Source organism: Poecilia reticulata, linkage group LG10 (genome assembly GCF_000633615.1).
Source record: "Poecilia reticulata strain Guanapo linkage group LG10, Guppy_female_1.0+MT, whole genome shotgun sequence".
Lineage (NCBI taxonomy): Eukaryota > Metazoa > Chordata > Actinopteri > Cyprinodontiformes > Poeciliidae > Poecilia > Poecilia reticulata.
Window position 1 is genome coordinate 22,887,791 of NC_024340.1, and position 12,538 is coordinate 22,900,328.

The window sequence follows — 12,538 nt, forward strand, 5'->3', positions numbered from 1 at the left end:
GAAACATCCATGTCACCTTTGAGTTTGGGGCCTTTCAAGTTGAAATCCACATCTGGCATGGATATTTTTGGTCCAGATATGCTTGGCATGTTGAACTTGGGACCTTTCAGTTTTGCATTTGGTCCCTTAATGTCGAGGTCTGCTCCTTTGATATCAACATCTGGTGCTTTCACATCAATATCTGCCTTGGGGAGATTGATGTCAACATCTGGACCTAACTCTTTGGCGACATGCAATTCAATTGAGGGAGACCTGAACACACCTTGGGGACTCTCAATGTTAAAGGGTGGGCCTTCAATTTCCACTTCTGGACCTTTGAGATCTCCTTTATTGTTTGGCATTTTCACATCCAGATCCCCTGCAGCTTTAGGGCCTTTCAGATTAAGATCTACATCTGGAACATTAACCGTTGGACCTTTCAAATTTAGTGAAGGCATTTTTATTTTAGGCATTTCAAATCCTCCCTTTGGTCCTTCAACATGAACTTCTGAACCTTTGATGTCAATTTCAGGTGATTTGATATCTCCTTTGATCTTGGGACCTGAAACATCCATGTCACCTTTCAGTTTTGGGCCTTTCAAGTTGATATCTACATCTGGCATGGAMATTTTTGGTCCAGATTTGCTGGGTATTGTTAGGTCTGGTGCTTCCACTTCTGTATATTTTACATCTGTTTTTGTCTTTGGCTGTGTAATTTCCATGTCATTATCAGTATTACGACTTTTCCCTCTCACATCAACTTTTCTGTCTTTGCTCTTATCTGATGGCATTTCAGTTTGGGTTATTGGAAATCCGTCCTTTGACTCAAAATCTTTTCTTTCAGCTACTGCTGTCCTTACACTTTCTACATCCACATTACCTTTTATTGTTGAACCTTTCAAGTTCAGATTAATCTCGGGCATTCTTACATCTACTCCTACCTTTGAATCTGACATGTCGGCCTTGCCTTTACTTCTTGTGTCTATCTCTGTTATTGTTCGTGTTTTGAAATGAAAGCCATCATTATCAGTTACCTGAGATTTATCAAYGTCTGAATCCATTTTTTGATATTTAATGGCCTCTTCTGAGCTAGTGGTCTTTAATGACGATGTGTTTATATGTGGTAATTTTAAATCACCTTCTTTTCTTTCAGTGTTTACATCAAGACATCTAAACCCTACTTTTGTTGCTGCTGGAACTCCCTCATGTTTTTCCCCACTTTTTGGTTTTGCACTTGGAAGACTAGTTAGCCTACTTATCAATGAACTTCCATCTGGATGTGAAGAATAACCAGTGTTCACATTAGTCTCTGTAACAAGTGATACCATTCCAGGATCAGCAGATTTTCCAACTGTTTTAATATCAAAATAACTTGATCCCTTGTTTAGGTGGAGGGATGTGTCTCCAGATTCTCTCTGGATCTTAATGTCTTCTTGTGGCAGAGACAGACTAGCTGATCTTTTGTTTTCATCATTTGTGGTTAATTCTGCATCTGCTGACCCTCCTACTGTGACAACCTTTATAAAAGTGCTTTTACTTTCACCGGATGTAGTCTGTTTTTCAGACTCATCTATTCTTCCAGCTTTCTGTTCTTCACTTTCTCTTAAGATTTTAGTGCCCTCGTGACCTATAACTCCAAACATAGGTCCTTTAAATCTGAGATCCTTACTTCCTTCTGTTCCCTCTCTTATAATTATCTTTGACTGATCTCCACTTGTATGTGTTTCTGTTGAGCTACCTTTTAGACCAGTATAGGTTACATTGCATGAGTCAAAAACACCCTCKTCTCCCACCCCTTTAACTGTAGGACTGCCGTGCAATATTCTGACACGAGGAGAGCCATCTCCAGATTCATGCCATTGTCCCTTGAAGTCTGGGCTTGAAAGTTCTTGTTTCTCACCTATCCCACTTGGCATATCCACTGTGTAAGTAGTGATGCGGCGAGTGATGGTTGTAATAGTACTGCCATCACTGCTAGTGCTGCTGTGTCGCTCTGTACGAACATCGACTCCTTCTGCAAGATCTTCAGACTTCAGCCTTGGTTTAATCTTCTTTGTGTATATTCTCTTGTAGTCCTCATCATCTCCACTCTGTATCAACATACAACATCATGTTTGTTAAAATATCAATAAACTGTATACTGTATATTTTATCCATTTGATAATCACAGTAGCTCTAAGCAAACTCAAACTTTTAGTTTTAGATAACTTACGAGAATGATTTCTGGACTTGATGCTCCAAACTGCGACTTCCCTTCCCATGTGAGAGTGCCCATTGGAGAACGACAAGGTGTGCTCAAGGGTGAGTAGCAAGGGGATTTGTCTCCTTTGTTTTGTAGTTTCAGTCCAACTTTGTGTTTGTTCAATGTTTTCAGTAACTCTGCTGTCTCTTCGGAGCTCATATTTTCAAAGTAGATAGTTGCACCCACAATCTGATCACCTACAAATTGAGTATGGATGTTTGTTATGAACTAATCTTAAAAACAAAATAGATGGTGAAAAAATATTTCATATTTTATTAAAGACATCAAGATAATGTACTACCTTCATATACTTTTCCAGATCGTGCTGCAGGTGACTCTCCTTTCACCTCCTTTACGCGGAGCTCCCCTCCACTTGTGTGTTCGATGGTCAAGCCAGTTTTGTCTGGGCCCTCCCAGTCTTGAAAGAGCACTTCTCTGGTGTCCTCTTCGTCAGCCATCTATAAAAGTAATAAGCATTTAGTTAGACAGAAAAAAGAGTGCGCCAAAATGCATTTGGTTGTCATATTCGATAACTAACTTCCTGTGGAATACAGTTATAACATATTACAGGTGAAATTTCCAAAATAGACAGAAATTATCCACATAATAATATCAGGCGTTCCACAGTGCACACTGAAGTTTTTGAATTATTACATGTTTTTGATCGTGTTCAGGTTTTCAGGAACAAAGAAAACCTGAAATGTAATTTTTCAGGTTTTCTGTGTTCCTCCTCTATGGCTTTTACGAACTAAGTTTTATTTTTAATAAAATATTTATAAGGATTTGGAAGTATATATGGAGAGTTCAGCTGCAAGAAAATACATCACATTCTCTTGGAGGTTGTGGTGATATGTGATGCTTATGACTTAAAATTGTGGTAGGCTAAAAGGCTCTGCATGGTTGAGGTAAACTGTTGAAATTGGTTCTCATTGTTGCAGCTGTGTGACCAAAATAACGTAATTTTGTTCTCAGCCTCATATTGTCCACCTTTTCTTGTCACAACTGCCCTGGCTAGCTTCTAGAAGTTCATACTGAAGCATTAAATGCCCCATGCTCGGTTCTGGTCCAATGTAGTGGGCGAACAACTTACAGATGGCTTGTTCTTTTTTCTAACATGGAAAGTAAAATGAGATTTTCCAGCTTATCAGTCACTGTTTCCTTATCTTAATTTGTGCAAGAGTCGAACCTCTCTCCCATGATTGCTGTTTATACAGTACTACTACTGTTGTAAACCAGACACTTTTCAAAACACTATGACGTTACTGCAGCAGGATGGGTCTCACAGAAGCTTGGCTCAAAGTGTCTTGCAAACTGTAAGGGGCTGTGTGAAAACAAATATCCAAAAACCGCCTGATGGCGCATCGATAGTTTGACTTGATTTGACCATGCTTAAGAGTGTCACATCAGTTATTGAACATTGTTAAAATACTGCATTACAATTAGTCCACAAGAGGCTCCAGGAGGGGACATTTGTCTATTGCTACCTGCAAGATCTATCAGGAATTGTTTTGTTGTCACGATGAGAAGAAARATCAGCAAGTGGAATACATCATGACCTCCTCAGATATTTCAGTTAAGGAAAATCCATATTACATTTGTAAGTTAATGAGTATTTTCCATCTTTGATGGGGTTTTTTTAAACGATGATGGAAAAATCTGATGGCCATCCATTATTTTGACAGATTACACACCTGACCACTTGGTGCAGACGCGCAGACAGTTTCAGACAGAATATTGTAGTCACTAACTCAATCAATCAGCTCTATGGTAAATTTACACCAGAGTATCATCTCTGATCTTGACTTTTTCTGAGAACTGACGGTGGCACATTGAAGAGTTTTGGACAAGAGGCTTTGGAGTGTATCAAATGCAGCTGAATCCCACTGAGGGGAATGTGTGCAGAATGAAGTAATATTCAGTCTAGCCGACTTTTGATTACTTCAGTTGGTGAAATGTTTACCTGATTTCAAAACTTTGTTACTACAGAGAAAATGTTAGATGTATTCAGCTTGATGATGACATACTGTCTAAATGTCCTGCTTGCATAACCTCTAATATAAATGTATTTACCTGTATATTTGCTGTATATCTGTGCATGTATAACTTTTCCTTGATTTGTGATTTGATTTGATTTGGAATTTCTGTATTTACTTCCAGTTTTACAAAATTAGCAACACATTCAAAGCTCCATTATTCACCTTTAATAAACAATATGTTTTTCGCATATGCTAAAAGTCTCATCAGGAGACAGTCAATCTGTGAAAAAAGTCAAGTTCCTCTGTCTCCTCCTTGTGGTCCTACAGCCATCTGCAGAAACACACTGCTCCTTGTCAAAAATAACCAATCAGACTCAAAGGAGCACGTGGCGCTGTCAAATATACTTGTGTGCGTCCTGCTGAATTTACTAAAGGTGGAGAAACAATTTACTGTTACATAAAAATTGTTCATCTGCAGTCATTGGTAGCCATGCTAAACAGCCTGAGCATTCACAACATGCTCTGGTCTAAGAAACAAGCTGTAGCCTAGCAGAGATCAAGGGGGAAGGTGTGAGCAGTACACCCTCCTCCTGGTTCTGATTGGTTGTTTCTGTCTGAGCTGTGTTTTTCTGCAGATGGATGCAGGACCTCAGGGAGGCGGTAGCTTGATTTTTTTTTCCAGATATTTCTCATCATATATATATAGTGAAAGATTTAACAAATATGTTAACATATTTTTTTTATAAAATTTACTTAAGTCATTAATTTGAACTAATTAACTGTAAATAAATACAGAAACAATTGATAATAATCAAATAAGTGTAGAATTAATTATATTGGGGCAAAATTCTATATATTGATTTTATTTTAAAAACTAGATATACGAATTAATGAATTAATTCAAACTATCAGTTTCACCCATCAAACTGAGTGGGTAGCAGCTATAGAGACCACGTTTGCTGCTTCAAACAGAAAGTCAAGACAACTTTTACGTTTGCTCTGACTAGTCTAAAGTGAATATCTCTGATGGAAAATGAGGAAATGGCGTCAATAACATAACTAAATTGTGACAGTGTATTTACCACAAACCAGTGTCAGTGAGCTTGTGGCAGTTTCCACCACATAGGACCATAGTAAAGTCTCTTGTGAATTTATTTGAGATATTTCAGACCAAACTAGGGACATGGAAGCTGAAGTTCCTCACCCAGTGTTTGAAGGAAATAAATACAATTTGTTGAAGTTTATCTTAAGTGCAAAGGTACTCGATTTCAAGCAGACAGTCTAGGCTTCGACTACACATCAAAATAAACTCAACGGAGGACAATACTTTTTTTCAGAATCGCCTTTAAAATGATTGCAACAAAAAGCCAACGCATGTTACCTTGATTTTGTTTTCCTCTAATCCAGTCCTGGTGGGAGGAAAATGCTGTTGTTGTTTTCCTATATAACAAACACAAAAAAACAAAACAAAAGCACAATAAAGAATTAAAACAATTTCTCTATGAAAAGCATTCATCATGACTGAAGACAATAATATATAAGACCCATGTATGAACACTAGATGGTGATAAAACTCAATTGACAACATAGCTTCCACTACCTCCAAAAACCGTATTGACAACTCCCTCRTTTTAGAATGGTTTAGGGTATGTTTTGTAAATGTGGGTGCAGTTAGACCACACCCTGCCCTGAGGAAAGCGGGCAAATCCTGTGCCTACACCCTCGCTTCAAAGTCAGTATAGGGAACAATGATGGTGTCCAGCTTTATGAAAACATATGCTGCAGAAAGCTGAACAGAAAATACATACATTATTATGTCGCAAGCTATTGTTATCAAAAGTAAATATTCACACTGACAAATGACGAAGTGGAAAACGAATATAAATTCAAAAGTACTGTACATAGGAAATTGTCTCAGTCTCTTTACTAAGAATTTATTTATAAAGACTGTCTTCCAGTCTTTCAGTAAACATCAGCTTACACTGTTGTCTGTATTTTTATCTTAACATCCAATTTGTGTTTCCTAAATCCAAGGTCATTCCAGTAAATGGCAAGATATTTAGAGGGAAGGCACTGTTCTTTTCAAGTAAACTGAATAATGGTCTACCTTTTTAATCTGTCACACGAGGGGAGATTTTGAAGGTGAAACCACTACTGAGCTAAAGTAAGATCATGCACTTGCCAAAAACATCTTCCATATSTCAACAWTCTTAAGAAAATATTTTCTAGGTTGATGAGACAAAAGAGGAACGTCTTGCAGTGGGTGCATCCTGTGACATCTGGTGTATCGCTAGCAATATTTCAGAGTGTGAATCTACTTGGGTCCTGCAGGACTTTGACGACAAGTYGTAWCTGTTAAGCCGTGAATTGTACTCTCTCCTAAAATATCCCAMAGGAGCTTGTGTGGTGATTAGAAACACACCAGTAAGTCTATTTCTGATTTAAGGGCTTTGAAATGACCTAGCCAAATTCTGGACTTTTTATCTTTTGAGTTCTATCCCATGACCCTAAACAGGTCTGTCACTTCTGAAAACATTCCAGTAATTAATTAAAAGAAGAGCAGGCCAAAGTTATTTCACAGCAATGTAAAAGACTCATTGCCAGTTATCAAAAAGTCTTAATAAAAGTTGTTGCTGCCAAGGATGGCCCAGCCAGTTATTAGATATACGGCATAATTACGTTTTCACAAAGAGTCCGTTTAGCTTGAATTGCTTTTTCATTTCATAAGTATATTTMTCATCTGAAAACATCATTTTGACCTGTAATTTAATCTTTATCTGATATTAAATAGTTTTTTAATCTTAAAGATTGTAGGCTTACGAGAAMGATATAATAATCAAATCTAATGTGTAACCTTGGWTTTCTAGTCCTGTTCAAGGGTAAAGACACAACGTAACAAGTCAATAAATAGACTGGTTTTGTGTGTTTGGGGACACAAGRGGAGGTGTGCAATGCTTTGAGGTAATATTAAACCCTGTTAACCTCTCTATCTGGAATAACTTTTTCCCAGTGCTCCAGACTGCACAACACGCTGAGCATTGTAACTTATGTTAGTGAAGAGTAGGTTAGAGTTCATGGCAAAGATCCGGACAACCAAATGCAGGTAACTAAAACTTTAACTTTTCTTTCCTCTTCATGCTTTTTATCTCACTTAATGTTTCAGTGTGACCCATCTAAAAGCCTGAAATGTGAATCAGTGAAGACTTCAAACTACAACTTAGTAAGCATRAATTTATCTCTGTGTCRAATGACTATGAAGAGGAGTAACATAGCCTTATGTACAATTTTAGCTAATGAATTTTAGTGACGCATATCTTCTTAAATTGAATGCACCAATTTGTTTCCTTTAAAACACCAAAATGCAAAAGGCCAAGTGGAGTTGAGTCCCCTTCTATGTTTCTTTCTTTAATGAGAAAGCCCAGTCTCAGGTATCCTTCCTTTGCCCTCYGTTAGTATAGGTTTAAAAATGTCATCAAATGGTTTGAAAATGACAATAAGCAATAAAATTGATGCCGCAAAATCACATCATTAGTTATAGACTGTGCAGCAAACAGCTGCTGAATAAATATGGCTTTGTTCTCCAAATCATAAGACAAGCCTGCAGTGGATGACTCAAACAGCTCAGACAACATGACAATCAACTTTACTTTCTCCACTTAAAAATAGATGTGTGTTTTTCAATTTGGAGCTTTGAAGTAAACCATGAAGGATGTGAAAATAAGGACAGAGGGAGTCAGACAAGCTTGTCTGTCATGTTTTATTACAGTCTGGTATGTGTGTTGGGAAAAGGGGGCGTGGAGAACACGGCAGACTAAAGCCTCTTATAATAAAGCATAACCACAAAACATTTCTGGGTGTCCATGCCTTCTCGCTGACCCACAAGATGTTGTGGATATTTTGATTTTGATTTTTTTTTTTTTATTTTACCCTACCAACTAAACAGCGCAAGCTTGGCGGGCTTTTGAGTGAACTGTTTCATAAGAAGGCTTAGAGTAGAACAGGTGGTCTCTTGCAGAGGAGCCAAATGTCAGGCTGCAGGATTCGGCACAGCTGAACAGAGCGGGCATGACCATTAAGGTTCAAGTGCAGCCTTGCAACTGATATCCCAGAAGCAGTTTTGAGTCTAGTCACATGACGTATTGTTGGAGTGGTGTGCTGTGCGGTGTGTAAGTTAGCTGTCTTGACTGAATGTGTGGTGTGTGAGGACACTTACCTTGGATTGCTCAAGCTAATCCAAGGGCTTCAGACTGCTTCTTGTGTTCTTCTTGTTTGACTTCTGTTGAGTGCAACACAAAAACAGAAATGGGATTTAATATGCAATTTGTGAATATACTTCTAGATAATGTTTAGGCTACAGAGAAAAACCCATCTGTGTTTTTTTTACACAGATATTTTTTTTCAGTTAAACTGTTAAAAATGGTGTCAGTCTACCAAGGCACGTCTCGGTAACAGACACAAATGTTTACGTTCATTCTTAATTACTCATTGGTTAATTATTTGTACTAAATTAATCAGATGCTTMATCTCMAATCAGACTCTTCAGACTTTCATACTTTACCAATCAGTGATAGCAACGTTTACCCATATAAGTGATCATGCAAAACTTCCTACAAGTAAATAAATATAAATATCTGCATGGTATGGCCCTCRCTTTAAGGGAAGGGGAGACAAATGGACCCTTTCCACCTAATGACTAAGGTAAAGTTTGAAACTAAACTTAACATTTTCAGTTCTGTTCTTTCTCTTGGGTTGTGACTACAATGTAGAAAACCAGCAAAAGGCCAGTCACAGACTCCCAACGCTCGTGAAAAAAAGCAATTGTTGTAGGAGTTGCATTTATCATTCGGATCCTGATCTTCCGTAGGCAAGCCTAGTCTGTCTTACTTCCACCCGCTGCAGCTGGCTTGACTTTTTAAAGGTCTTGTGTGGATTATTGTGTCAAGCTGGTTGGCATATTGTGAAACAAAGCCTCCATTTTGTCAGTCAAAGAACAAACAGAACCAGACTTGATGTGAGTGTAGAAAGGCATCTACCAGTGGGAACATGTCGATCAGGACAAATAGCTCCCTAGCCCTGTCATTANTGACTAAGGTAAAGTTTGAAACTAAACTTAACATTTTCAGTTCTGTTCTTTCTCTTGGGTTGTGACTACAACGTAGAAAACCAGCAAAAGGCCAGTCACAGACTCCCAACGCTCGTGAAAAAAAGCAATTGTTGTAGGAGTTGCATTTATCATTCGGATCCTGATCTTCCGTAGGCAAGCCTAGTCTGTCTTACTTCCACCCGCTGCAGCTGGCTTGACTTTTTAAAGGTCTTGTGTGGATTATTGTGTCAAGCTGGTTGGCATATTGTGAAACAAAGCCTCCATTTTGTCAGTCARAGAACAAACAGAACCAGACTTGATGTGAGTGTAGAAAGGCATCTACCAGTGGGAACATGTCGATCAGGACAAATAGCTCCCTAGCCCTGTCATTAACTTCCTCCTGCACAACACCCTATTTTTAATATGCACTAAAGTGTTCATTACTTTGATGCTAAATAACAGGGCTTATCAGAYAGAGGCATTTTCTCAGTAGTCTGTGTATTACGTATGTGTGTAATATACAGCAATAAAGATAAGGAAAGTAAAAGTGTTGTTTAAAATTAAGATTACATAAATAGCTTTTTTTCTTGTTTGTTTTTGAATGTGACTCATACTGGAATAGCTGAGATCAACACATCGAGTTCTCGGTTGTTTGTGTTGGGAGACTGGCAGCACGGCAGCTGTGTACACTTTCCAGTCCATCCTCTTGTTACTGCTAGGTATTAATCAGACTGCCTTGTCAGAAGTCATTCAGGAACCTCCTGACTGAAATCTTTCAATGGTCATAGAAGCAATCTGACATGTAAGATGAGGCAGAAGCAAGATGTATAATGTGCAAAGAGGCTGCCACACCTTCTTAGCCTTGGTAGCACTGTAGACATAGCTACTGATGTGGTCCTCAGTAGTGAGAATAGTCTCATGAATACTGATGCAACTTACACATAGAAATAGTACATTACACATGTGGGATGAAGAACAGGATGCTTTGCYTATATGTCTTGCTTACAGAGTGAGGTACTCAACTGTGCAACCCCACCCAGGCCTCCAGTCACACACATTCCTTGATAGAGCTGTCAGGCCAACTGGAAGGGAGCCCAGCCTCTCCCTGCAGTGACTAACTGCACAGAAATGTCCCTCTTTCTCACTCACACTGATTCCCGCCCCATACCCTACTCAGTCGCTCACACCTCTGCAAGTCAGCCCTCTATATCCCCTAAAACYCGAGGTTATGCACTGATGAACAAGAGCCCTACATCCATCCAAATATGTGAACGCAACGGCAAGCCAAAGCATACCTTTTTTTTATTTTTTTTTTTAACTGTGAACTTGTTTCACAGATGCGATGGTTATCATTTCACTTAAATCTTTCTCCCCACCTGGTTGACGCTGTGAAAATCTTTTAGATGTTTTGAATTTCATTTGTACCGGTTTTCCCCCCCAACTCCTGCGGGCACATATCAGTTTTGCCATTGTAATTTCCCCGTAAGTAGGTCACAATGTGATGGAAACATATGAAGAGAGTTGAAGTTATTCCACTCCTTTGATTGCCAAATCTAATCAATTTGGTGTGCAGAGAAGGGAAGCAGTGTGACAATGATTACATCTCACTGCTTAGTATATCAAGCAGTGATGCCGGGCAANCAACTGTGCAACCCCACCCAGGCCTCCAGTCACACACATTCCTTGATAGAGCTGTCAGGCCAACTGGAAGGGAGCCCAGCCTCTCCCTGCAGTGACTAACTGCACAGAAATGTCCCTCTTTCTCACTCACACTGATTCCCGCCCCATACCCTACTCAGTCGCTCACACCTCTGCAAGTCAGCCCTCTATATCCCCTAAAACYCGAGGTTATGCACTGATGAACAAGAGCCCTACATCCATCCAAATATGTGAACGCAACGGCAAGCCAAAGCATACCTTTTTTTTATTTTTTTTTTTAACTGTGAACTTGTTTCACAGATGCGATGGTTATCATTTCACTTAAATCTTTCTCCCCACCTGGTTGACGCTGTGAAAATCTTTTAGATGTTTTGAATTTCATTTGTACCGGTTTTCCCCCCCAACTCCTGCGGGCACATATCAGTTTTGCCATTGTAATTTCCCCGTAAGTAGGTCACAATGTGATGGAAACATATGAAGAGAGTTGAAGTTATTCCACTCCTTTGATTGCCAAATCTAATCAATTTGGTGTGCAGAGAAGGGAAGCAGTGTGACAATGATTACATCTCACTGCTTAGTATATCAAGCAGTGATGCCGGGCAARGATAAGATTTGATTATGAGCAAGTAGAAAAAGACCTCTGTGCAGCGAGGCAAAAAGAGGACAAGGAGAAGTGAGCAAATCAGTCTTGTTGTCAAAACAGAATGGGCTCCCTGTTTCCCCTTGCCGCGTTGGAGTTTGACGCRGCACGTAAAGCAAACACAAAGAGAGACACAGCAGGCCTCAGCCTCTGGTTATTCCCCAAAGAAGCAGATAGCCCGTGCATGTATGACACACATAAAAGGAACGAGCATCAAACTAAATTGTTCCTTTCTCCTCTCAGTGTTCGCATACCCCTGAAGGAAACCACAAGTCCTGAATACGACCAAAGCCTGTCTGCTGACGCCAGTTTGGTCGGCTGCTGATTAAACCATTGCGACTTTGGCAGGAATCTGACAGCAAATGGAAAAACTGAGAAGTTCTTCTCCTTCTYTTACAAGATCACAAACAAGACCAAGCACCTCCTAATGCAAACTGCAACTCTGCCTTCACCACCATTCTGATCGAACTCCATGACACATGGAAAACTTTGACTTGTATGTCTTAAAAGGGTAAAGGTATGAGACAGCTCATGGCTCCTTCTTAAAACTGTGTTCTGTGTCCCACCAGCAGACAACAAAGAGGGGAGGATCTYGCTTTGAATTTCCTYTCACCAAGGTTTCCAACTTTTTCCATATGTGCAAAGAGTTTTCAGGATGTTTTTCCCATCCTTTCTAAGAAAAGCATCAAAATCAGTTGTGCACACAAGACTGGGAATACCACACTCTGAAAGTCAATAAGTTCTTTTGTTGTATCCCACGCCCCCCCCCCAAATAAAACAGACTGGAATTGAAGAAACGAAGCTGTGCCGTTATTTTACAGAATTTCACTTTAGTTGTTCTTTTCTGAAATGAGAAGTGAGGCTGGGCTGAAGCCAGCACACTGTTTCACAGCCAAGAACATTGAGCAACAATGAAAGCATAAATAACAAAAAAGCATAGACCCATTTCCTTAATGTAT

At 39.3% G+C, this 12,538-nt stretch overlaps 1 protein-coding gene across 1 annotated transcript in view; it reads right to left on the bottom strand.

The window, feature by feature from the left end:
- The window catches only part of ahnak (AHNAK nucleoprotein), a 22,746-nt gene that overhangs the window by 4,772 nt on the left and 5,436 nt on the right, over window positions 1-12,538 (bottom strand). Inside the window, exons 2-6 of the mRNA XM_017307026.1 lie at window positions 8,411-8,473; window positions 5,579-5,637; window positions 2,523-2,679; window positions 2,192-2,418; window positions 416-2,069 (exon numbers count right to left, since the gene is read on the bottom strand). Of these exons, the coding sequence (XP_017162515.1) occupies window positions 416-2,069; window positions 2,192-2,418; window positions 2,523-2,679 (2,038 nt within the window). The 5' untranslated portion in view covers window positions 5,579-5,637; window positions 8,411-8,473. The remainder of the gene's footprint in view (window positions 1-415; window positions 2,070-2,191; window positions 2,419-2,522; window positions 2,680-5,578; window positions 5,638-8,410; window positions 8,474-12,538) is intronic.